Source organism: Podarcis cretensis (genome assembly GCF_951804945.1).
Source record: "Podarcis cretensis genome assembly, chromosome: 12".
NCBI classification, from domain to species: domain Eukaryota; kingdom Metazoa; phylum Chordata; class Lepidosauria; order Squamata; family Lacertidae; genus Podarcis; species Podarcis cretensis.
In genome coordinates this window covers 35,911,810-35,938,871 of record NC_137181.1, presented here as the reverse complement: position 1 = coordinate 35,938,871, position 27,062 = coordinate 35,911,810, and the positions used below count along the sequence as shown (strand labels likewise).

General features: G+C 40.3%; 1 protein-coding gene across 2 annotated transcripts; it reads left to right on the top strand.

Annotated features, from left to right (window-relative positions):
• The first annotated feature begins 454 nt into the window (after window positions 1-454).
• TRA2A (transformer 2 alpha homolog) lies at window positions 455-19,039 on the top strand. Of its 2 annotated transcripts, none has more exons than XM_079948090.1 (8): window positions 455-637; window positions 9,128-9,261; window positions 10,661-10,820; window positions 12,409-12,597; window positions 15,062-15,177; window positions 15,663-15,782; window positions 17,726-17,793; window positions 18,208-19,039. In XM_079948090.1, the coding sequence occupies exons 1-8, from the start codon at window positions 602-604 to the stop codon at window positions 18,216-18,218; spliced, it is 834 nt and encodes a 277-aa protein (XP_079804216.1). In that variant the 5' UTR covers window positions 455-601; the 3' UTR covers window positions 18,219-19,039. The 2 variants fall into 2 exon arrangements, with proteins under 2 accessions (XP_079804216.1, XP_079804215.1); XM_079948089.1 differs by having other exon boundaries at window positions 10,661-10,829.
• Window positions 19,040-27,062: the final 8,023 nt, after the last annotated feature.

Below are 27,062 nucleotides of genomic sequence, written 5' to 3'. Positions count from 1 at the left end.
GATCCTGCCCAAACTTACACAGGAGTTAGTCCAGCCTAGAGTCAGCTGCCTTCGCTCCCAATGTAGATGCTGTGGAAATCCTATAATATATAATACATACTTGATTACAAGCCCTACAGGGAAAGGCAGCAGGCAGAAGCCACATTCCAAGTTCATATTCCTCCACAGACCCAGAGGAGAAGGAAGCCAAGGCTTTGAACCCAGAAACAGCTGTTAACTATAGGCCTAAAGGAACTGTAATCACTACAACGTACACCTAGCAACGGCCTAAACAGGAGTGGCTGCGTAGACTCCACTGCGCTTGCGCCACTCCTCCTGCCTCCCGCTTCGCTCTTGACGGCGGCGTCGCCTCCATTGTGGCCTATGGGGCGGGGCGTTCGGTAGCTCCTCCCCCTCGCGCAGTGTCGGGCGCAGACCTTACGGAGCGAGGCGCCATTTTGCGCTGCTGCTGCTACTGCCGCTGCCGCCGCCTCCGCCGCCACAAGAGGGTAGCTGGTTGACTGAGGAGGCAGCCTCAGGAGAAGGTCGCGGCGCTCAAGCGCTCCTCGCCCGGGTTCCCGGTCGTTTCGTCCGCCTGCCGGGTTGGGAGGAAAGCGCCGCCATGAGTGACGTGGAGGAGAACAACTTCGAGGGGAGGGTGAGTAGTGAGCGCTTCTCTGTCCAGGCCGAGGTTTCGGAGGCCTGGCCTGGCCCCGAGGGCACGAAGTCGCTCGAGACGCGGGGGAAACGGAGCCTCCCAGCCGGGCGCGGAGCGGGGCGGAGCCACCCGGAGGAGAGCGCCGTTGTTCCTCCAAAATGGTTTCCTTCGCCTGAGGTGGGGGCCGCGCTGACGCCCGCGGGGGCCGTTTTCGCGGTCTCTGTTCCGGGCCTGGCTTTCCCGCCCTCCCATTTTTGAACCGGGATCTTTAGTCTTAAAAAAACAAAACAAAACCCCCCAAAACATGACCCTGGGATTCCGGTTGTTACGCTCTCTCCTGATTCCTAGCCCACCCTCTTCCCAGTTTCTACTTCTGAGCTCTGCCGTTATCGCTAGAACCCGATGAAGTTTATATATATATATATTTATAATTTTTTAAAACTGCACAACGAGCCCCTTTTTCTTCCTTTCCAAGGCCCCGACCGCCAAATCCTGAGCGAAGTTAGCATTTGTTTGGTAGGGAGGGATCTCAACGCCTCGTGTAGATCAGGAAATCCGGCGCGTGAGGACCGAGGCTATCTTCTTTCTTAGGCAGAAAAGGCTGTTTTCCCTCCGGCTCAATCTTTTCAGACCGAAGACGCACCTTTAGGCCACACATACAATTGGGAACCTACTTCTCAATTATTTTTTTACTGGTATATTGCTATGACGGTGGTTCTGTAGCGACCCAGCTTTAGGTCAGGGTTCCTACTATGCGGTTGAAGGTCAGCGTCCTCCTAGGCAGCCTTCTTGTATCTCCAGTACGACTTATAGTTTTAACAAGGAAAGACAGAATCAATTTTTTTGTTGTGTCTGGGGTGGCAGCAGACATTTTGCTCTGTTTAGGTTTGTTGTTAGTAACTCAACGGTTTGATCCAAAGACCGCGCCTGTGCTTCACCCGCGCTGTTTTGTTATTATTGTTATATATGTTGTAGGAAATCCTTCGATTGACCCCTCGGAAGCTTTCTGAAGGAGAGGTGTGAATCCTCTCTCAAATGAATTGGAGGCATTATTTAGTAATGGCATTGGGATTCATGCCTGGGGAAAGTGCATTATCTTAGCTTGATTGATCAGGGTGTTTTATACTAGTGTTTATCTACCACTATACAGCAGCTTGAGAGACTCCCTTCCTTTCCCCTGCCCTCCAGTATAAAGTATGAGGGAATTTCTTGATTCTGAAAAATGTGTCTTTGGCACAGCTTGCAACTCACAATTTCCCCTATAAATCTGAAAAGTAGCAATAGGGAGGTTTGGGTGAGTGTTGTAAGCTGAACAATTCCAGCCATTCTTGGGTGGAATACATTTATTTGACCCTTAGCAATTATGGTCAGACTGGGCTGGATATGGGACTGGAATAGCATTAGTTACACTTGGAGGTGAACAGGGAGAAACTTTTTTTGGACCTCTCAGCACCTTTTAGGTCATTCCATTCTTCAATTCCAGTTTGAACTTCTAGACAGAATGTCTGGGCTGTTGGTCAGAATGATTCCATGTTGTTTTTTAAATTGGCTACATTCAGCATAAGGATATTTGGAAGACTCACTTAGTGCTGAGGGAATAGGGCCTGCCATATCAATATGCTGCTCACATCCATCTCTATTCTCTTATGTAAGCATCCAGGAGTGACTGTCAGTGTTGAACCAATGTATGGTGGCTAAGACAAAACAAAATGAATTTAGGCCAAAGAAGACATGGGATCACCCACTACCACCACCTAAGTCTTTGGTGGGGAGGGTGTAGTAAAGTAGCTGGACGCAGATTCACTGCACGACTAACTGCAGTACTGTACTGTCTACTATGCTATATTTAACACATGCACGCATGCGTGCATACAACATGTCTTAACAGGAAAAGCACACTATTTGTTTCCATATCCATTTTTTTACCATAGAGAGAATGCTATTTCTGTTTTTTTTGGAATGCTTTGTTTATGGATAAGCAGGTAGTGATGTTCCAGGAACACTTTTTACCAGCTCCACTTCTCCACTGCTCTGTTTTTAAAAGCAGGGATGTCCACTTTTAGCCTGTAAACTTCTGTGCCCAATTCAGAGTTCCTGTGCTTGCCTTATAAATCTTTCATGGTCTAGACCACCCTATCTAGAACCATTTATATCTATATGCAGGGCTAGCCTAATATATTTTGGCACCAGAGGCAGATCCCCACCAGGGAAGAAGGGGTGAGGGAAAATCTACATCAGAAACAAGGTGAAGGGAGATTGACATGGGGATCTGCTACCCCAGTGAAGCTTGCCACATGAGGCAGTCATTTCACCTTGCCTCGGGTGGGCCAGCCTTGTCTATATGTACCCTAATTCCAGCTGTGGTGATTTGATCAAAGCATTCTGTGTATTCCCTCATTATATGAAGTGAAAAGTTGCCAGCTAGCACCGGAGCTTTCACATTAACTGGCCTGGAGCTCTAAAACCTGAGCTGATTTTTAATGCTGATTGAACATTCCAAGAAAATACCTTGCATTCTTTGTGCATTCAAATTTAGTTTTGAATGTGCACAAAATAAAATAACATGTTTAACCTGTGATGATGAGTTGTGTTAAATATATAGAGCCACATAGTTCTGTAGAAAGTTAGCAGGGCAGAGTATCTGTGTTCAACTAGTTCACTACACTTAGAACAGATCTGCACAATTCAAAGCAAACTGCTGCATCAAAAGTGGTGTTCTATTACAGAATGCTTTGTAGTCATTTGGGATATGTAGAGTGTATCTGTTTGGTTTTCAGTGCTTTGGTGCTCAGTACTGATAATGGGTTTGATGATAAAACACTTGGTGCTCAAAAGAAAATTTTAAATAGCTTGTAAATGAGCCCACAAATACTTTGCTATACCTGTGTTGGTCCTCCTCCTCCTCCTCCTCCTCCTCCTCCTCCTCCTTAGCTTAACTCATTCCTTGCCTGCCTTCCTGGAGTCAGTTTTATCATTCTATATCTGTATTAGAGTTGGGGCTTGGCTTAGGGCACTTTTGTATGTTAAATGCCCTAGTTCTGTACCAGAGCATGCTTGCTCTTATATTAGTAGCTTTTGTAGGAAAAGGCAGATGACTGAATACATTTGAGAAAGATAACTCATTGGGCTAGTGTTTCTCAGAGACAGCCAAAACAAAAACAAAACAAAAAACATGCCAACCTGACAATTACTTGAAGGCTTCAGTTGTAGAAGTGCATTTTGAAGCAGGACTAAACACTACTACTGTTTCCAATAAATACTTGACAACTTGAGAGGTTCAAAGTTAATTCTATATTTTCTTAATCCTACATAGTTGCATAAAGGATTGGGAAATTGCAGGTGATTGGATGTTTGATGCTTGGGGATTTAACAAAATATTGGTAGTCCTATGGTTGGAACATACCTAAAAAACATAGATGCAGACTTCTAATAATTTTTTAAAGGATTTTTGTCAGGCTGTATGTTGGATCTGTATTATAATTGCTTATGTTTATTGTAGTGTTCAAAAACACTGCCATGTAATGTCTGAACCCCTTTTAGATTCTAACATGGGAGCCTGTCTAGCAACCACACTCTTGGGCCTTGGAAGGCTGTTACCCTAATCCTAGAAGTTTAGGCCTTTGCTCTGATTATTTAGTAATGAAGGCAGTGCCCTCCTTTATTGTTTCTAAACATTTCAAGGCTAAACATGAATGCTTAAAAGAAATTCTAGGGCTGAGTTCTCAGCTTTGGATGAAATTTAAGGGAACTATATTTCTATCCTGCACTGGTGTGTTTATCCTGTCCATGCTTTTAACATAACAAAGGCAAACAATTCAAGTGTTAGCTATGTTACATTGTTGCTACTTCCAGTTATGCCTTTGAGCTATTCGGTTCTAAACATATATTCAGAAATGGACTCAGAATGTGTGTGCCATGTTGGAATGTTGATGTAAAGCAGCAGTGGGGAATCTTGGGCCCTGGGGGCCAAATCTGGCCCTCCAAACCTCTCTGTTTGGCTTCTAAGATTCACTTCCAGGCCTCACTCCTCATCATTTCTGCTTTTCACTATCCTTGAGTGTTTTTGCCTGGCTACAAATTGTCCTTGAGCTTTGATAATCCTTTTGCTAGTCTGGATGGAAGATAGGGTTGTCTGAGAGAGTGTGTGGAAACAATCCCAGCATGTGGTCCTTGGAAGTTTTCGCTTTCGGGCTGTGAGGGCAGCAGGGACCAGTGCAGGGCCATGGGGAGCAGCCCATAGGGCAAGCTGATGGGCAATCAGCTGTCCTCCAAGCCAGGTTCAGCACAGCTGCTTACAGTAGGAACCCCAGCCTGGCCTCAGAGAGGCGGAAAAATGTCTCCACAAAAGATACAGAGTTGTCTTCTGCACTATAAAAACAGCATGGTATATTGGTTCCCCAAGGACCAGAGCAGATACCATGCTGTTTTTATAGTTACTAGGCTGCAGAATCTCACACTTTCATGAATTCGCCTGATCTCCTTTTCTATAGCTTAAGGCAGGTTTGGCCAACTCCCAAGAGACTGTGATCTATTCCCAGTATAAAAAAAACTGGCAGTGATCTACCCATTGTCATTGAAGGGAGGAGCATGCGTGGGGTAGGTGGATTGCCCAGATTTTTTTTTTAGGAGAGAAGTGCCCAGAGTTGTTGAGGTTTTTTGGGGGAAGATTGCACAGATTTTTTTTAGCTTTCCCCCAATAACTTTTTGTACACGATGAGGATCCTGTGATCTACCACTGGTTCGACATTGTTGACTTAAGGCATTGGGTCTGAGTGATCTGTAGTTAGTACAAACTTTGGAGTGCTCTCAACTCTAGGGAACATGGGGTTCCTGAATTGGTCTCTTTGAGGATACTGGAAGTACTTTCTGTGCAGACAGAATTGCCTGTGAACCAGATCATTGCCCTTCTTCACCAAGTGCCCCCTGAGCATACTGGTTTTATTTGGAGTTGATGGTATCTTAATTAGCTTTATTGAGCTTTTATTGCTAGCTGTAAAACTTCTATTTCTATAGCACTCTGGTGTAAAACTGCTTTACAATGCCAGTTCTATTCATCTACTCTTATTCAACCTCTCAACAACCTTGTTAGGTTGAATGATGGTGAGCACAGAAATTATGTGGCTCATTAGGAATTTGGACCTAGGTCTTGGACTTGCCAGGGCATAGCAACCCCCCTCCCTGCACTAGGGTTTAGGCTGGTAAAAAGATACCCCTGTTGTCATGAGGGGAAATGTAATTGAAGATGATTTTTTTCAATTGATCACACCTTTTAATTGATTTACTCTTGCAACTCTTTAGGCCCATTTTAAAGTGCTTGAGAAACTTTATTGTCCTGTCTTGTTGAAGGTATCAGCAAAATAAAATTAACTATTTTTAGATTCTTATTTGTATACATTTATCAATGTTATATAACAGTATCATTGTATTTGAAAGGGCTCATTTGACAAATCCTTTAAAAAAATAGTTTATTTTATTGTTTATTTATTCAAATTTGTATTCTGCCCTTCATCCAAATATCTCTAGGTGGTTCATATATCCCACGCATCATATAATACAAAACTTAGTTGTTTATCTACAATATCAGTGGTACCTTCCATTTCGCTTTGTTTATGGCAGTCTTCAGAGTTGAATGGTTGTTTCTCACAAGACTCTTAAGGCTGCACAATCAGGAGTAAGTCTTAGTGAATTTGGTGGTACTTGCTTCTGTGTCAATATGTATAGCATTGTCCTGTAGATTTGTTTATATTGGGTCCCAAACCATCCCAGTTATCACACACTAGATAAAGAATTTAGCTTTCTCCCACCTTCATATATACCTATTTACATTTTGAATATTAAGAGTCACAAATTTTGGTGGACCTAGTGATTATTTGTGGTTTTCCTGACCTCTTGTCTGAGTCCTCTGCACAGAGAGCTCTGGGAAAGAGTCTCAAGTTGTGATTGGATTGGGCAGGTAGCTGCCAGGAAGAGATCCATGGTTGCAGATGACGAAATGACCACCTCAAGATTCAGTCACGGCTCCCCTATGGTTGGGTGTAAGTTAAACATGTGAATAAATGCTAGTCTAAAGGGTTGATACCTTTGATTCTGCTCAGAAAGTTTGTCTTGCATTCTTGACACTTTTACGCTATGAACATAGTTATCTGAAGGCAACAGAAAGAAAGCTTAATCAACAGTAGTTGGGATCTGACTATTAAGTCTTCTCTTAGCACCTTAATTTAGGCTGTTATCCTTTACTCACTTACCTGTGGATAATTCCTATTGAATTACTACTCCATGGGGCTTACTTTTGAGTAGGCATGCCTAAGATTGCCTTGCCAGTGTGAAACAATTTCATATATGAAAAAAATTATTATTAGTTATATTTTTGCTGCCACCTTGTGAGAGTGTTAACCTGGCACTGCACAGTATACTCCTTCTTTACTAATTGATTCTTGTGGAAGTTTGCTGATGGGAAGTTTGGGTTAGAAACTTAGTCAATGAAGTGGGTTTTTTATTTTTTATATGGGCAAGCATGAAAAATGAGGCACCCTGCCCCACTTTCATATTTAATATTTTCTTTGGTTAAGCATTTTTCCACCATCAATTTCCCTGTCTTTCTTACCCATTCCTCCTAATGTTTTTTTTTTTAAAAAAAAGAACATTGTCTTGTTTTGACAATTAGACACAGCTCCACAATATTTTCGTCAGCTCGGGGAAAGTAATGGTGCTATTAAAATGTGCACGTTTAGACTATCGCGAGTATGCAGATTCCCTTTTGAAAAATTCACTACTTCACTCTTCAATATGACATAAGTATGGGAAAACAGGTCTGAAATGAAATGATAAAATGGTATCTTTAATGAGAAACAAAACAGTAAGAACTATAAGACAAAATGACATTTGGCAAAATAAATGCAATAAGCAGTTTTCATTGGCTAAAAAGGGAATAAGCTAGACAGAGCAGTACAGATTGCTGTGCAAATGAGAAAAGGAGGGCAGTTTTGATTTATCTTAATGTAATGTTCATGATACATACAATGACGATTCAGATTCAAATATGCAATATATTTCCATAAAATTCTTGATCTGTTCTTTTAGTTTCCCTGTTTGCCCAATCACCTCACTTGAGTGTGCTTATTCAAATATCTTATTTTCCTGTATTGCTTGTTTAATTCATCTGTTGTTTTGACAAGGAATACAGAATAACAGTCCCAGTTCTACAGGTAACTTTACATGGCAGCCACTACCGAAGTTGATTTAAGTTGTTACTGAAGAAGAGCCTTAAATTGGCTTCGTTTCTTCCCTACTGTTCACATATTTTGTAGGTTTTGGATAGAATGGTTAGGTTTAGGGGGGGAAAGTATTTTGGAATATTTAGATCATTGACACATCTGTGGCCTGAATCCCAAGAACTGCAGCTAGTTGTACTTGGTACTTGTCTGTCATGAACAACTGCTCCCCAAGCTGCATGTTAAACTTCTTGAAGCTGGGAATTTAAAAGTTTGTGGTGCGGCCTGGGGTGATAGGGAGCTGGGCATTATATTAGGCATGTCTAACTCCCTGTTTGCATCTAGTGTAGCTCTTTGAAATCTGGCCTATCAGTTTTGCTTGACATTTTTAACTTCAGGCAATCCTAGTATTTAAGGTAACACTGAAGTCTATGTGTATCATATGGAATTGAACGAGATTAAAGTTAGAAAAGGAGCAGGATAGATTTAGTACATTTGGGAAATGTTGCAAGGAAATCAGTGGACTCATTTTTAGAGCCTATATGATTACACCAGTTAAAAGATTTTTTGCTTTTATAAATTAGTTATTTGCACTTTACCTGCTGGCTATTCAATTTTGGTAGTTAAAAGTCTGAAACTCCAGCAGAGTTTTATAATCCCCACATGCTTAAATATACTAAATGTTCTTTTTCCATTAAGGTTAATGTTCGTGAAGAAATGGAAGAGTTTTTTCCAAGAATGTGGAAGATAAATCAAGATAAAAGAAGGCTAATGAAAAGTGTTAAAGATCAGAAAATTAAAATTGAATGGGGGAAAAAATTGAACAGAAGATTGGTCAGATAGAAGCACTTGAATATTTTTAAGGCTATAATGAATTGTTTGAATTGGGGAAGAATACACGAAGTATGAAAAATGAAAAACTCAATGAAGAATGAAGAAAAGTAGAAAGCAAGAGTGAAGTAGAATTAAAAGAATCTGGAAGAATGAATGGGTCCTAGGTTAAGTAAATGTATGGTTTATGTTCCAGTGTCTGTATGATCAAGTTGTAGATGAATTTGCATGATTACTTAGTTAATAGAGCATTGGTCATCCAGTTCGAGTAGGGAACTATTTGAGGAAATCACGCAAAGTTAACAGTGGGTTAAACAGAAGTTTGTCCTGGAGGGTATTGCCTAACCATTTGTTTTTCAGGCACAATCAATAAAATATAGTTACTTTAATATAAGAAGGTAGGCATTTGTGCAACCACTACCATTTGTAATACTGCTTTTTTTGTTAGGAGTCGCGCTCCCAGTCAAAATCTGCAGCTGGGAGTCCTGCTCGTGTAAAATCTGAGAGCAGGTCAGGATCGCGTAGCCCATCAAGAGCTTCTAAACATTCTGAGTCACGCTCTCGATCAAGATCAAAATCCAGGTATGTGTCTGTTGTTATACATTTTGTCTTTGCATAAAACTTACTTATTTTGAGCCTTCAAGGTATTGAGGGGTTTCATGGAAGAGATTTTGAGTTGTACTTTTAAAGAATATTTTATATGGATTATTTTAAAATGTCAGACCTTGCTCTTTAGCAAGGTTGAACTGCTCCTCAGAGTAGCATAGAATTATAGGAAGCTCCCTTATACAGTAGACCACTTGTCCATCTCACTCAATACTGTGTACACTCACTGCTTCTCACTACCCAGAGCTTCAGACAGCCCTATCGGGAGATGCTGGGGTTTGAAACTGAACCTTTGGCATGTGAAGCTTTTCCTGTGCCATGCAGCTACAACCCTTCTCCACAGTGAGGTTGTTGTACCTCCTCATGGCCTAGTTGCAGCACCAACTACACTATGGAAGTGCTCTGAAAATTACCCTGATAGCTATAGAAGATATGAAAATTCTCCTTTCTGATGTCGCAAGGCTTTGTGCCTCTAACTGGAGAACAGTTTGTAGATTACCATCACATAAGACAAAACATAAGACAAATCAGATCCTAAAATGTAATAAAAGCTATCTCCTTTCTGTCCCCAGTGACAGTGAAGCTTCCATAAACCGGCATTCCATACAATGGCTTGATTTTCACACAACAATAAATCACCTAAGAAATAAACCATGGCATCCTGTAAATGAGAAACATGTGCGCACACTGCACAACCACTCCTGCTTTGCTTCATTCTGCCTGGAACCAAGAGAAACAAATCACAAGGCTGGTTTTGTTCTCCTTTAGCTTCTACTCATGATTTAACTTGGTTCCACGACAGACCAAGCAAAACAGGAGTGATTGAGAAACATGTGACTTACCATGACATGTGAACCAGTTCTTTGTGGTGTTTTATATGTTCTGTGGTGAACGGCTACCTTACGAAATTGTTGTATTGAAACACCATTACATGGCTAACGATTACTCAAGAAATTACCTGCACAAGTAGTTAAGAAATTCAAATTGTAATACAATAAAATGCAATGAAAGAAATAAAGAAGCAGTCAGTACAGTTAAATCATATACCATCTAGCACAGCACAATACAATTGCTACAAAATGCAGAAAAATAATTGAGTGGTCCTCCAAGACCCTAAGCAATTTTCATGTGGTCCTTGTGGGGGGAAGTTTGGGAGCCCCTGGAACAGATAAATGTTTAAAATGTTATTTACACTTTACAAAACGTTTATTTTAAAATACTTGATATTTTAAAACTGTGCCAGAAACTTGCTTTGATATGCTTTCAGGAGCATATATATATATAAAATAATGCATGAATTTATGAAAACTTCAATATTTCTATGGTGCTTCACAGATGTTTTTTTCATATAACAAATAAAATGTATCATTTGAAGGTCCAGGTCAAGAAGGCATTCTCACAGGCGTTACACTCGCTCTAGATCCCATTCTCATAGAAGGCGATCACGAAGCAGATCATACACTCCAGAGTACCGGCGTCGAAGGAGCCGCAGTCACTCTCCAATGTCTAACCGAAGAAGGCACACTGGCAGCAGAGTATGTAGTGTAAGCTTGTAGGGAAATTATTTTAAATCTCACTATGAATATATGTATAAGAAAAGCTAATCCATTTAACTAATTTATTTTTGTTGATTAGGCATAACATCCACAGCTTGCAGGTTTCTGCGGTCAAGAATAAGAGGAGCCTTGGCATTTTCTGCTTGTCAGGTCTATTAGCGTTTACCCTAGCAACCAGCAGTATGAATACCCCACAGTACTTTCCCAAACAAGGAAGTGTAGGGGAGAGGAGCACCCTGATTTTCTCTTAAGGGGTGGGGGGTGCTGGTGGTGGAAAGAACTGGTGGCTTTATGGGAGGAGCCCCCCCCCCAAAAAAAAACCAAACCCAAGAGGTGTGTAGTTCTTTGCAAGAACAGACAACTTTGATATCTAATAGCTTTCAAAAGATTTAAAGTTGGGCGTGGGAAATGAGATTTAAATCCTTGCTGGTATGAAGATATTTGGGTAGACTAGATCAGCTGTCCCCAGCATGGTGTCTTACAGATGTTTTGGACTACAAGCCACCATTTTGCCTGCTGGCTCTGGCAAAAGAAAAGAAAAGAAAAAAGGATCCTGCAAGCCAAAAGTCAGGTGTTTCTATATTTCCTAAACTGTATATAAAAATGATTATACATTTTAAAATTATGGAATTACAACATCTTAAGGCTCCATTTGTTAAACTGATCTGATTTTAGGAGTGGGAAAGGAACTTGAGATCCTTTCTACTCTCCTTGGAGAGTTTTGGAGCACATGTGCGGGTAGTACAAAGCAGGTATGTTTCCATTGTATGGCTCTTTTGCAATAAGACACTGAGGAAATTAACAAGACCTGTTTGGCTGCTTCGAGGAAGTTGTTCTTGAACAGAAAGGAGAATTTCAGGCAAATGTCTGAAACACAGTCTCCAGTCAGTGTTGAAACCAGAATGCTATATCATTCCATCTGCCCATCACTAGATGGTAAATAAATGTTTCAAGCTGTAAAAGATGGAACCATCATGACATCAACAGAATGCAGCATTTTGGTCAGATTTCAAAGAATTAATTCTCTTGTTTGCAGCAAACATGCCCTTTGCATGTTGTGGGCTGCAGTTTCTATCATCCCTAAGCTTTGGCCATGCCAACTGGGGCTGATAGAAGTTGTAAGTTCAAAACCTCTGGAGAACCCCATGTTGGATACCCCTGCAATATAATCTTGTAGCCCAAAACATCTGGAGTGCACCATGTTGGCTACCCCTGCATCTTGCCATAACTGCATTAGAAACCCTCTAACCAGTATATTGTCAAACCTCTGTAGGATTAGCTGCTCTGTAGTAAGTCCAGCTAGTTTGCTGTACTCTCTGTGCAGCCAATCTGCCCCTCTCCCTAGTCAGCATAATAAAGCGAGACCTTCTGAATCCTCTTTCATTATGAGAATTGGATCCAGTGGTGGAGTAGGCATAATAGATCTTCCTTTCCCTTTTTGTATTACACAAAATGTGCAGTTATCCAAAATACCTTGCTGCCTATGTCAGTAAAAGAATGAGTGAATGTGCAACTGCCACTGTTCTAGACATGCTTTGATACTTGAATTTGGTTCATTTTTTTTTAGGCTAATCCAGATCCTAATACATGCCTTGGCGTGTTTGGCCTCAGTTTGTATACTACTGAGAGGGATCTTCGTGAAGTCTTCTCTCGTTACGGACCTTTGAGCGGTGTCAATGTGGTTTATGATCAACGAACTGGACGATCAAGAGGATTTGCTTTTGTTTACTTTGAAAGAATAGATGATTCTAAAGAGGTAAATTTATTAAGTTGGGAAGGTTGCAAAGTTTACCAGTGATTATGAGGCTGTAGAGGTTTCCCCACAGAGTTGAGATTCCCTGGAGACTTCCAGGTCATTTGAGAGGCCTGGAGGAGTCACACAAGCCTTGGGGCCAAGGCAGAACATAAGCATATAATGAAAGGCAAATTCAGCACTCTCTCTCTCTCTCTCTCTTTTAAAAAAGTTGTAATAGTACTGTATAAATCTGTGAATCAGCCACAGTTGTCCAGTGCAGACCTACCTCCTGATTGCTAACAATAATCAAGACTAAATGAAGACTGTGAGAGTGTACTCTGTGTGCTCACTTGTATGTAAATTCCCTCTTAACCAAACTGTAGGCTTATACCTGATAAATGTAAACACTAACCAGGATTTCAAACTAGGCATTTGAAAAAACTGCATTTGGGAGAGAAGCATAAGCTTCTGAAAAATAAACTGGCATTAAAAATTAAATTTCAATTTTTTAGCTTCAAATCAACATAGTAGTAATATAGTTTTAATCAAATCGTGTGGCTGCTGTAATACATAATTTTGACTGAGAATGTTTCCTCAGGTTTAAAGTACACAGTCATATATAATATGAAAATTGATCTGGTTACTGTAATTCTTAAATCTACTTGGTTGTGCCTCATTCATGAGGGGGATGATGTACTTCAGGCTCTTTTTAAAAAAAAAAACCCTATGCAATGTCATTTGGATTTGTTTGATTCCGGAGACTGTGTTGATGATGTGTCAGTACTTATGTGAAGCTGTTTGATAAAGGTATGAAATTTGAATGGTAGTCTTTGTTGGTGTTCCTTTGCATAATAGCATTTTCCAAGTTGTCTTGGAGGAACTATATATATTAGTATGAATAGTGCTATAATCTATGATGCATTGATTCCGGAATTTCATTTGTTCTTGTAGCATGAACCTTTTGGTGAGAGAAGATTCTTTAAAATAGTGTTTGCTGTGTTTCAGTGATAGAAAGAAATCACTAGGTGGCGATATAGCCCACATTTAATCACATTTGAAGTACTGTACTGAATCAAAGTGTAGAATGTTCTTGTTTTTATTTTTAATTTCTTACAATGTAAATAGTAACCATGTGGATCTTGATTTTCCCCTAGTTTAGGCCCTAAATTATGAAGTAAGCCTTTTTTCTAGGGCTGGAGTTAAACAAAACTCCAGTGCCAAAAATGTAACACAGTCATACCTCCCGAACGCCTTGGGAGTCAGATGTTCCTGCTCCCAAACAATCAAAAACCTGAAGTGAGTGTTCCAGTTTTCGAACATTATTTTGGAACCCAAACATCTGAGGAGTCTTCTGATTGGCTGAAGGAGCTTCCTGCAGCCAATCAGAAGCCACACTTTGGTTTTCGGATTCTGTTCAACTTCTGAGGTACAACTGTATTGTTTAGGTTGGGTCGAAAGCTACTATTTTGTCCACAGAAGGGGTCGCCTGCTCACAAAAAGGCATACTGTGGCATTCTTGAACAACTGCAAGCATGACGGTTGCTGTAGAGCCTAAGCATTTGTGGAAAAGCAGTGCCATATATTTTCTTCAGCCCATATTAAGCAAAAAGAAAAAAGGAAAATATTTGCATCAACAGACATGGAGTAGGTAGCAACCAAGAATCTCCACCACCACCACACACAAAAGGGATCAAGGGTCAAACCTTTTAACAGGATTTATGTAAATTTGCTCATGGATTATTAATAATAAAATAGGGGTATTATTTTTCTTTGAATGTATTTTAGTGTTTTTATATTGTGAACTGCCCTGTGATCTTCAGGTGACAGGTGGTATAGAAATTTAATAAATCATCATTATATCATCTGATTGTAAATTATTGATGCTGTCTAATTTGCATGATTAAGAATAGAGCTAAAAACTCACTGTTAATTGAGGCAAAGCATATAACATCCATGAGAGTGCGTTGGAGATAGAGCCTGATGTGGAGTCAGTTCCTTAATGTATTGTTTGAGTAAACTGCCATGTGGTGAGTGAGTAATTAGGAAGTCGTATAGGCTGAACCTGCCATTTTACTAAGCTCTGCTGGAATAGGTCCTTGTAAGTGAGATGGTAGGAGACAGAGAAAGCATGAAATGGCAGCTGAACAGCAGTAGTAACCCAGCCATGTGCACCCTGCAGGAAGCCACACTAGTGTGCGGTCCCTTTGCTTCAAGGGAAATGGCTCCGTTTACCTTTTTTGGGGAGCTTTAAAAACAAAGTGTCAGAAATGCATCAGCTTCTTAGCAGGGTGCTGGCTTTAAAAGGGATCCTATTTCACTAACTTTAATGCCCCAAGTCAGTGGAGACATTTTAATTCTCTCTGCTAGAGAAAAGACGGTCCACTGATTAGCAGGATACTAATAACTAAAGACAAGCTGATTTTGCTTAATAAGAATAAGCACTAATTTCTCGTTGCTGGAACTAAAGTGCCTGCCTTCTTTGCAGGCAATGGAACATGCAAATGGAATGGAGCTGGATGGCAGGAGAATCCGGGTGGATTATTCTATCACAAAGAGAGCACACACGCCCACCCCTGGAATCTACATGGGCAGGCCAACCCAGTAAGGAGTTTTCCTGGCTTAATCAGAAGAACTGCATTTTAGAGTCTGTGATTCATAAGAAACTATGTTGTCAATAAATGCAATAGTTCTGTCTCTTCATAGGCTAATCACTGTCTTACTCAAGAAATTCCTTTTAAAAATCCATTTGTTTCATGTTCTTTAAACTTATTGTCATTATTTTCATGCCACCTCATAACTCACTGTTGCTGAGTAGCATGCATTACAATGCACTGTGAACAATAATTACAAATACAATTAAAGGCAGACAGTTCTGGATAACTTTTTAAATGTGAACTCTGCCCGTTGAATGGTCTAAAGAGCTATCTAATCCTGTAGCTTAAGCCAGTCCGTGGACCTGAGTAATACCTTGAATGGGAAACCCGTGAGCTGCATGTTTAAATGTTAAAAATGTGGGGTTTTTTTTCTTGAAATAAGAGAAATCCTAATATTTTGCATAATGCATCTTGCCTTCCCTCCCAAAAAAGTAGTGGAGGTGGTGGCGGAGGAGGAGGCGGAGGAGGAGCTGGCCGTCGCCGTGATTCCTATTACGACAGAGGATATGACCGAGGCTATGACAGATACGAAGAATATGATTACCGTTACAGGTATGCATTCTGATTTAAATGAAAAGGCTCAGAGGAAATCTTTGTCACAAGCATGAACATTGCATAGGCATAGGCAGACACATGGTCAGGAGCTGGTTACAGAGTGAGGCTGTAGTATGCAAAGTTGGAGAAGAAGGTAAAAGAAGAAAGGGATCGTGTGGCCCACTGAGTGTGAGGGGAGAGTGAATGGGAAAGATGGGTTCTAAAGCAGGCATAGGCAAACTCCGGCCCTCCAGGTGTTTTTGGCCTACAACTCCCATCATCCTTAGCTAACAGGACCAGTCGTCAGGGTTTATGGGTATTGTAGTCTCAAAACATCTGGAGGGCCAGAGTTTGCCTTTTCCTGGTCTAAAGGGACAAGCAGACTGAGCAAGAAGAAAAGGAGAAGCTTCGGATTGCTGTAGAGCCTTCTGGTCCCTATGCTTCTTTGTCTTCTGGACACACATACCAGTCCCCCCTTTATTCCTGTTTGGTTTGCTGGCAAACTAGATGAAAGGTTTATATTTCAAAAGCAGTAATAAACTAGGGAAAGGGATAAGAGTGGGTAGCTGTTTTAGGAAGAGGAAATAATGTGAAAGGAACACAGAAAACGGATGAAACATGGGTGGTTGGGATAAGAATATTAAAATCTGCCTTCACTTACCCTCTCTGCTTTAAGCAGAATTTGCTGATCCAAAGTCATGTCAGTACTAGAGCTCCCTGCTGCAAGAAGATTGCTCTGGCATAGGATTGAGCTGTTTCTAAAGAAGGGTTAAATGTCAATAGAAAATGTCTGTAATTGCCAGGCAATTGTGCTAATCTCTGGGTTCATCCATCATTTAATTGCTGGCTCCATCCTTCCACTACCATTTTGTGACTGGTGGGCCCCACTAATTTTAGCCCTCAAGGAGCCCCTAGGTATAGAAATTTTGAGATAAGTTTATAGTCTTCAAAAATTCTGTTAGTTCATATAGTGAACTATAGTTTGTATAGTGATTTATGGTTTGTTGCAAATAAGATTATTGCATCCATATAACTGCTTTCCAATTTATTAAAGCATGTTTAGCCTGTTTTACAAACTCTGCAGTAGTCTCAAAGCATATAACAATAAATATTTTGAAACGAAATAATTAAAGCCAAATCAGCCAAGTAAAATAGCTTAAACATCTTAGAACCGAGAAAACAAAAAAACCCAGTACCTGATAAAACAGGGAATTAAAACTATTCCATATAAAAGCTAACCTATGGTCAACAGTTTACAGTAGCATGTTGTAATCATATATGTGTTTTTTTCCACACCAGTCTAGTTACATCTCTCTGAAAATCAAACTTATCCAACATTTCTTCTAACCAGGGAGCTTGGATAGCAAGTTGTGTTTATGTAGTATTACAACTTAGTGTGCCATATGTCGTTGGTGTTGAAATGACTGGGTTGAGGAGGACTAGATTATCTTTGTAGTCCCTTTCAACTCCAGGTTTCTTTGGCACAAGAACCACTATTTGTTGCAGCTGCAGGAGCACGTTTGAGGGTAAAAATAACATGCCCATATGAGTATGGTACCCAGAAATTAGTCTGCCTTACATTTGGTCAGGTATAACAGTAGATACTTATGAGAGCTTAAAGATACAGACTTATGTGAAAGAGTGTGTGTGTGTGTGTGTGTGTGTGTGTGTGTGTTTTCTCTTAATCTGTTGATGTCTTATGGTTTGTAAAAACAATGTTTCCATATTAATCAGCACCTTAAATCACTGTGGAATACTATTTAAAAATAGGTGTCTTTAAATTTGTCCAATATTCTGTGGGGGAGAAAGAAACCATGCAAATGAAGCTTGGTTCTTCCATTTGGTAAAAATGTGTATGCTGTACAAATCATTTGACAATATTTTTTAAACTCTTGAATAGTACATACGGCACATGCACTAGAGCCACTGCTAACAAATGTATTTGTATACTTTCTTCAAAGGAGGCGATCACCTTCACCTTACTATAGTCGTTACAGATCACGGTCAAGATCCCGTTCCTACAGCCCAAGTAAGTATAACAGCAGTCTCACCAGAGTGGTTACAGCAGAGGAAATATCAAATCAAAGCACTGCCAGGCTTACCGCCCGCCCCACCCCCTTTAAAAAGTCTTTCCAATTTGCCTTATGGATATCCTCTAGTGATTAGACAGTAGCAAGGATACCATGTTCAGAGCTCCTGTTCCGTCTGTGGATCTCCCTCTCCGCTTGCAGACGGGGGTCCGCAAAATCCTATAGCGCGTGCAACACCTTCACAGGGACCATAGGATTGCAACCCTAAGTAAACCATTTGTATCTAGTAGAAGTTGTTTTTAGCAAATTGAAGTGTGACAGAAGGGGAATGCACTGATACTGGGTGGAAGGAGAAACAAATGAATATGGAATTATGAACTGATGGTTACAGTGTTCTCTCTTCTTTCTTTCAGGGCGCTATTGAAGAAGAGAAGCTAGTCACAGTTGCAAATACAATTTTTAAACAGCAAGTTCCGAACTTCGCTTTCCCTATAGATCCCCTGCAGTTATCTGAAACCCTATTAAAAGGTCCTTGGTTCATTTAGAATATATGTATTTTCAGTTGAAATACCAGTTTTCCATCTCTTCTTATTGTAATACTCCAGGTGTAATTGTTGTAGCTTTATGTACTTAAATATCTTTAAGCGAAAACTAAATAGGAAACCCAAAGTGGTAATACGTTTTGTGAATTTTTTTTTAAAGCAAGTGGATTTTTGTTGAACGTATTGGGGAAGGAAAACAGAAGTGTGTTAAAGCCCTGCATGTTGTGTTTCAGTAGAAATCTACTATTTTAATGAACTGTTCATCTTTCTGCCTATTACTTTTGAGGAAGAAAGTGTTGTTCTGTATCTTCAGTTATAGCCCAAGTCAGTGCATGCTCTTAAACCAGAGCATTTTCACTCATTTTCTCAATGCAGTGATTTAATAATAATAAAAAACATTGGAGGGAAGTCTTTGAAAAAACAAAATTCTCGTATACTACAAATTTCACCTTGGCATGTGTTTAATATAATCACAGTGCTAATATGGATGACATTTGAAATTTGGTTAATATTAAATTGACTGGAAAACGTTCTTATGTTTGCCCCATAATCAGGACAGGCCTAATTTACTGGGCGTAGAAAATATTTGATCTGTTCTCAGCAGTTCTATATGGAAATAAAATTATGGTTAAGCAGGTTCTGTTTGGTACTATGGATTTCAAAACTATTATTTTGCTTCTCAAAATAAATTTAAATTCTACCAGTGCAGTGTTTCAGCATTTAATACAATTGGTTAGATATGTTAAGTTTCTTGCAAGGAATTAACAAGTAGTATTTCCTGAAATCTTGGTATTGGATCCAACCTAGGTTAGCTGCTCTTTAAGTCCCATCAATTTCAGCTAAATTAGACTGGAACCAACCCTTAGATTTAGAGTTGGGGTAGCGGTGTGCACAATAAAACATATGAGTTTGCTTCTGGAGAGAGATCCAACAGCATCTTTCCTAAAACTATGGACACTGAAATTCAGCACATGGTAAAAGAATTGAGGAATTAAGCTCTGGTGTATCACTCCCTATATTAGTAAAGTGAGTGTGCAGATATATCAAACAGCAAAATGGATGGAGACATAGGGCAAGATGGGAATCCAATAAATGGGAGAGAGCCTATGGGCATGCAAAAATAATTATTATTATTAGTTCGTTAGAAGAAAGCTTCTCCCCAGAATCAACAGGAGCTGTGTATGTGCATAGCTCTCATGCTGCATGCAAATATGGGTATCAGAAAACAGCATGGAGGGGTTGAGCCCTCAGCTGGCCAAAGACAGGTCCCACACTGAAGAGAAGCAGGAATCACTGGGGCAAAGGGAGAACTGGCATCTTGGTGTGTGTTACATCCTTGGTGGGAGCAATTGCCATTGCCCCATACACTGCAAGACGCTAAAAAAGTCATGATGCCCACATCACCTTCTCCCGCCTCACTTTTTGGTTTGTCTTGCAAGAGTACCAAAATTCCAGGAAAGCTCAGTATTTAAAAACAGGCAAACATTTTCTTTTCCCTAGTTGTCCTTTCTGGGAGCAAACACCACTTTGTGGTACAACTAACTAATGGTCAACCATACTACAATACTGTGTGTAGCTTCTGAGTTGAGTATGCTTTTCAGATCTTGGTGTAAGGAATGAACTGGAAGGCACCCACCACAAAACTTTAAATTAAATAAAAGCATTAGAATGCATGATATTTACTTGGAAAACAAAGAGGAGCAAGTATGTACAACCCAAACTTTCTATCATTAAGCATCGTTAGGCTTAAGCATAAGTGCTTATACAATACATACTTGCATAACCTAAAGTAATACACCTATCTATGGCCAAGGAAGAAAAAAATACTTCTTTCTTGACAGAAGTTTTGACTTCATCCTTTTGAGTCTCATACTGTGATGTGGAGATTCCCTTTCATTTGTACACACAAATTGCCTCCCTTTTTCCTCATTTACCAGCTCAAATGCGTACTGGTCTGCGTGGATAATGTTTGATGTGCAGAATGGTTTGGTATATAATTTCAAAGCATTCAATAGGTAAGACAAATGTTCCATATCCTGTCTCATCTGAAATTTACAGGCACTTGGAATGATTGAGAATCTTCACCATTTTTAGGCATTTTGTTTGAACTCACAAGGGGCAAGCAGTCTGTCAAGCCCTACCCCCGCCCCCGGTTACACTGCATTGGCTGCAGAGTGTGCCTGGCTAATGTATGAGTGTCATTAATCTGAAAGGGGCTACTTTACTCGCATATTGAGGATGGGAGACCCGATTGATGAGAGTTCCCTTCCCTATACACACGGAAACTGCTTAACATCAATTACACATTAGCTGGGGCTCACCCAGTTCACTACTGCTTGTTCTTTTGCATGTTAAATGTGAATTCCTGAAGAGGAGTCATGCTGCAAACTTATGAACTCTGGAAGAGTAGTGCTGTTAAGCCTGTTGCAACAGGTAATCTCATGCCACTATAAATTTAAGATGCTAAGCAACTTTGTTTCCCAAAAGCGATAATGTTAGGATTCCTATTTCCTAAAGTTTCTTTTTCATCCAAGTGCTCTCCTTTTGTGTGGTACTTAAAAAGCATGCATTGAGTTTATTTGTTCACATCACTAATCAATTTACATGCCCTTGTCCTCTGATATTTCTCCACTTTTATTTTAGTTAGAAAGGAAGGATTTTTAAATCCTGCCGCTTTTGAACCTAAAATGCATTACTAATGGTTTCACATTCATATGATGTCATCTAAATATTATTTCAGGTGTAATTTGCATGGGAGTTGAATGTATCTGTGTAGGTGTCCTGACACCAGAACTACTTGGTATCCATGTGGATGCATGCATGTGTCACAGGAAGAGATTACTACAAAATACTGTGCATTTTATAGTAATCTGTGGTGGAGCTCATTGTGAATCGGTTTTACATCTATGTTAACGAAAGTTAAAACTAACTCTTACTGGGGGAAAATTAAGGGTGGATCTAGACACAGGTTAAAAACACTATAAACAAGCCAGAAATTAAATTGTTACCACAAAAGGGGGGGGCTATATAACAATCCATATAAATTCCATTTTGCTCTCTGGTTTTGGATGTTTTTAACGCATTCAAAATGTATTATTGTGACGAATGTCCTAAGCCATGTATGGTGGGGAAGACAGTTGATGAGATTTTTCTCTAAGCTATATCTCTGTTCAGATGTTTATAAACTTGTGTTCTCAATTATGCAAGTAGGGTACAGCAGGTATACACATACTAAGCCCACTGCATCACATCACATCACCATGACAGGCCCATCTACATTGTAGGGCAGGCTTCCTCAACCTGGCTCTCCAGATGTTTTGAGGCTACAATTCTCATCATCCCTGACCACTGGTCCTGCTAGCTAGCGATCATGGAGGTTGTAGGCCAAAACATCTGGAGGGCTGAGGTTGAGGAAGCCTGTTGTATGGTGAAAGTTTGTAGTGGGAGCTGGTGGTCCTCAGGCTCCTCCTGTGATTTAGAACCTAGATACTAAATCAAGTGGGGAATCTGCACGATTGCATAAATTCAGCCTCAACATGTGGAGTACTATGGGACTTTCAGTAATGGGATGGAGGAATAGAATTATTTACCACATCCCCACTCACCTAGTGGAGAACAAGCAAGTTTAAACCCCTAAACAGGGCTTCTATTGTGTGGTGTTTCCTGTGAATATGGAGACAGTAGTCATGGTTGCTCAGCAATTTGCTTCTGATCACTTCCCTGTAAGGTGGTAGTTTATTTCTGAAAAGACAGGTTTGAACTGGCTAGTGTTCTCCCCAAGGTGAGCAGAGTTGTATCAAAAAACCTTTCTAGTTTTCATTATTTTGTCATCTTTAACTCATAATTTTTTGCCATCCTGCTCTCTGCTTGGACAGCTTTGGGATAAAATGTTTCGATCAAAGTGTTTATCACTCTCTGACTCTATACTTGGTATAGTCAAATTGTTTTTGTTTTGTTTTTTTAGTTCCTTAGTCTTCAGATTTAAAATAACAATCTGTCATAAAGATCATTGGGAGAGATCAATTTTCTTAAATTCTTGTCTCAGTATGTTGAACAGCAGGAACAGCTCCCTTTGGCTAGAACATTATAGATCCTAGCACTTTAAAAAAAATACTCCTTTCTCAGTTTGATTCTCTGAGGGTTGTTTGATACCAGGTCACAGTGGTATGCAGGAAACTCATACTTATTTTGAGGCCAATCCATAGGAAACTAAATGTAACACTGAAGCAGATTATTACCCCTGTTGCCTTACCAACCAACTAACCCCCCCCCCCCCCCCCCCCGCCGCCATTGCACAGAAAAACTTCCAAAATAGAAAAATTAGCTTCAGTGCCCTTTCTGACAAACCTTGGAGGTATTGGTTTTGCAAAATAAAAAAATTAAAACCTGCTGAAAGAAACAACTATGCTTCCTTCCCATTTTTGGTGATAGGTGGCAGTCTGGAGTGGAGAGAAATTAACTGTGGCCACTCCTTTGTTTTCTTGCTCCCTCTGCTTGACTACAAGAAGTTTAGAGAAGCTAATGTACCACTTTCTGGCTGTACTGCAGGTTTTAGCACCTGCTGCAGAGTGCTGAAAATGTATTACTTCCGGACTACTTAGTTTAAAATAGCATGCATTCAGAAAAGGATGAAGGCTTTGTAGTGCCTGTACCCTACATCTTCTGGTTGATGATCAGCATTCACCGGTCTCCACAGTCCTCACTGTTGTTACCCTGGTGCCGTTTTATCCTTCACAAAATGTATTAGTGGATTAGAGACGACCATTAGAGTGAGCTGTTGAGTGATGGTTTTCTGTTGCATATTTGCAGTCCATATATCATTGTAGTGTATGCCTCGGAAGTGGAGCTTGTTACATTAGGTAACTATTTTTACACTGGCAGCTCTGTTTCAGAAAATGTGTAACTGCAATTTAGCCTGGGATGAAAGGTGAGGCAACATCTCTGTTGTTGGTTAGGACAGAGGGGGTCTTGTCTCTTAAGCCTTTTAATATGTAAAGAGCTTAACTTGAAGGGTCCTTCGAACTACATTTAAAATAAAAGAAAAAAGAAAATGAAAAAGGTATAGCTCAATTTACTTGATGAGTGTTCACCTCTGCTCATAAAGACACACCTTTTTACCCTGGCTTTTGACACTTGAGACGTATGTTTTTAGATGTAACGTGATGTAAGCTGTTTAAAACTTTTCTACGCTGTGTTTAAATTGTTATAACCCACATTGGGAACTTAGGATGAAGGGTGGGTGATTGAGAATAATGTGCCTATTGTTTGTCACACACACAATTTGTTTGTGCATGTTTGTGTAATGCTTGGAAGAACCCACTGGGAAGAAAAGTAATGTTACAGGCAAGTAGAGGTTGCTACGTGAGGAAGAGTCACTAAATAAGCTCAGAAACAGCCTGTGCTGATGTGCATTTCTTTGTATCTATTATAGAAGCATAGAGTTCATCTGAGAATCATCCATGTCCCGTATAGGGATCGAACTGGCAGCCTTAGCATTATCGGCACCACGCTCTAACCAACTGAACTATCCACTTGGATTAGGAAATAATAAAAGGCTTAGGTTACATGATTTGTTGAACATGTCTGCTGTTACCACTTTCATATCCCGTTCCACAAACAGTTTAATATTTAAAATACTTCGCCTCAAAACAGTAAAGAAACGAAGCATTTTAAAACAGTCAGCATATTTTACACTACCACCAATCAAAGTCTGAACACATTGGTTTAGCATGCATTGGTAACCTACAATAAGGCCCAAACTAGATCTGGCACTAGTCATGTGGTCATGTAGGATTTTTAAAAAAATCAAACTACAGACGGGTCTCTGATCCAGAGTGAGAGCACAGCATGGGTGGAAGGCGCCTTTAACTCTTCTCCCCCACCCACCAAATGCGATCCTGTTTCAAATCAACAGACCCAGTCGTGCGACTTCCTCCAGAGAGCTCCCCAATCCATTGATCCTCACAACAACCCTGCGAGGTGGTTTCTGGGTGGCTATCGATAGCTGTCTCCTACTTGCTCTAGCAGGTCCCATTAAATGTAATGAGCAATTTGGATTACACTTGGGTCACTTTTACACTTTGATTCCTTTTACACACAACCGTCCCTATCACAAAACCATTACTGCTTCGGCAGAGGCAGCAGCCTGTAAGCCTGCATTGTAAGAGAGGCAGAATGTGGGAGCAGGGAGTTGATGCAGCTACTGTATTTTATTTTATGAATCCAAATAAGGTAAGTAGTGGTATTGATGAAAAACTGATAAAGATGTTTGAACCAAATCACTATGCTAAATGTGCCTGCATGTGCAGGCTTTCACATTCTATGGAAGCCTTTTCATACAGCCTTTAAAACTGTTCAAGCCATGGGTAAGCAAACTAAGGCCCGGAGGCTGGATCAAGCCCAATCGCCTTCTAAATCTGGCCTGCGGACAGTCCGGGAATCAGCGTGTTTTTACATGAGTAGAATGTGTCCTTTTATTAAAAATGCATCTCTGGGTTATCTGTGGGGCATAGGAATTCATTCATCCCCCCCCCCCCCCAATATAGATAGATAGATAGATAGATAGATAGATAGATAGATAGATAGATAGATAGATAGATAGTCCGGCCCCCCCTAAGGTCTGAGGGACAGTGAACCGGCCCCCCTGCTGAAAGTTTGCTGACCCTGGTTTAAGCCTTTTGAGCTGTAAATGTTTACATTTAACTGTATAACCAGCTTATAGTGTAGACTGCTATTCTCAGACACAGCCTTAGGTGGCAGTATTTCTTAACAGTCAGCACTTCAGCTGCTGCAGTAAGGAAGGGGGGGAAAGTACTTCTTCTTAGTGATGTGTTGCGAAACATCATTTGCCACTCCCCTCGGGAGCAGGTTAAAGGAGAGGGATAAGGGCTCTCTGAAGCACCCTGGGGTACATCCCAGTTACATTATAAATGTGCCTGTAATTGCCTTAACAAGTGTACATCAATGGAGCTGAAATACAACTTTGAAATTGGTACTAGCTTCCTGAATGCAGAGGGAGCAGCTCTAGCTAATCTACACTGAAAAGTCTGGTGTGTCTTTAAAAACATGGGAAGCCATACCAAGTCAGTACACTGGTCCATCTAACTTAATATTGTATGCATTAACCAACAGTGGCTCTCCAGCGTTTAATGGGTTTTCTGGGATCCTTTTGCATGCCAAGTTTTAGATCTGCGAGTTTTTTAATGCTGTTTTTCATGTGTTATTGTTGTGAGTTGCTTGGGTTACTTTTGTTTAATATGTTTAACCCTTCTTTAGAATAACTGAAATTCAAATGTCAGTGCTATGTTAGTTTGTGCTGTTTGATCTTAATCCAAGGACATTGCTGCAGAAAATTCAGGCAAAAGGGGTATTTTTGTTAGATGGAAAAAAGTAGAGGGATAGAAATAACAGTTGATTGTCCTTCGGCAGAAGAAGAATCAAGTATTCTAAGAACTCCCCTGAAGGGTTTTCAGTATTTCCAATAAGCTAACTGATTCCAGCACAATAGCCATTTAATGTGACACAGAATTTCTCAATTTTTCAAGAATAGGGACACCAACTTGCAGTTCTTCAGATATCCATGAACCTCTGTGTTTGTAAAATATGGAAGTTGCTTTGTGATTCTTCTTCTTTTGTCTGTTGTGTTTCTTTTAACCTGTCCTCCGAGTGACCCTGAAAGGTTGACCCTTCAGTCTTATGCTTGAGTTAATAATGTGTCATATCTTGTTGATAGGAACAATTTCTAGCCAACATATTGCATTACTTTATCCCATAGTTCTCCAGCTGCCTTGATTATATCAATTATTTTGCCTGTCTTGCTGTCTTCTCTTACAATTGTTGCTGGAAAATCCAGTACATGAAAAGAAATGTTGATCTTTTATAGAAAACACCTGTATATATGTATGGTTCTGGTCACCGCACCTTAAAAAGGGAAATGCCAACTGGATCTCCATGTAATTAGCTTCAGGACACACAACTGAGCTTAAGTCATTGGATTTTTTAATAAGCTTTTTGGGTGACTTGATCAGTAAAGGCGCTACCTAGCTTAAATTTTTCACATATCAACCCATTCTTCCTGTGCCATTTAACTTCATTTACCCCATCTCTGCACTACCTGTGTACTGTTAGATGAAATGCTTAGTTCACATTGTGATCTTATTCAGAATCCTTGTGCCCAAACACACAGAGTATTTCTTGGGCAGCGGGGCTGGCTCCAAAGAGGAATGGCTTGATTTTAAACACTTTCTGCAGTTCTATTTTTTTTCTCTTTTGTGAGCTGTGTGAATCGTGTGGTGGTGGTAATAATAATAATTTATCATTTCTACCCCGCCCATCTGGCTGGGTTTCCCCAGCCACTCTGGGCGGCTTTCAACAGAACATTAAAAACAGAATAGAAATTCAAACATTAAAAACTTCCCTAAACAGGTATATAAAGCTTATACAGTATAAAGCTTCTAGCTTTATATGATACACATGAACAAAGCTGCTTTTCAGCAAACCATTGCCTGCATTTTGTAGCCTTGTATCCTGGAGACTCTCAAGAGTCACCTAGTAGCATGTGTTGGGCTCCTTGATAGTGTATATCAGCAATTTACAGTAACAAACCATATTTTGATCCACTCCAGGGGACAAGCAGCCCTGGAGCAACAGAGAGCCAAGGGCAGTTTAGCACACGAGAAAGAGCAGAGCAATACATAGTGGTAATAAGGAAGGAGATAGTTCTTGGC

What these genes read in the sequence shown, in the direction of transcription:
- TRA2A (XM_079948089.1), top strand. Translation starts at nt 602, where the DNA reads ATGAGTGACGTGGAGGAGAACAACTTCGAGGGGAGG. An exon ending in CTGGCAGCAGAGTATGTAGT is followed by an intron (nt 10,830 to 12,408) that starts GTAAGCTTGTAG and finishes ATTTTTTTTTAG; the next exon opens with GCTAATCCAGATCCTAATAC. An exon ending in GAATATGATTACCGTTACAG is followed by an intron (nt 15,783 to 17,725) that starts GTATGCATTCTG and finishes CTTTCTTCAAAG; the next exon opens with GAGGCGATCACCTTCACCTT.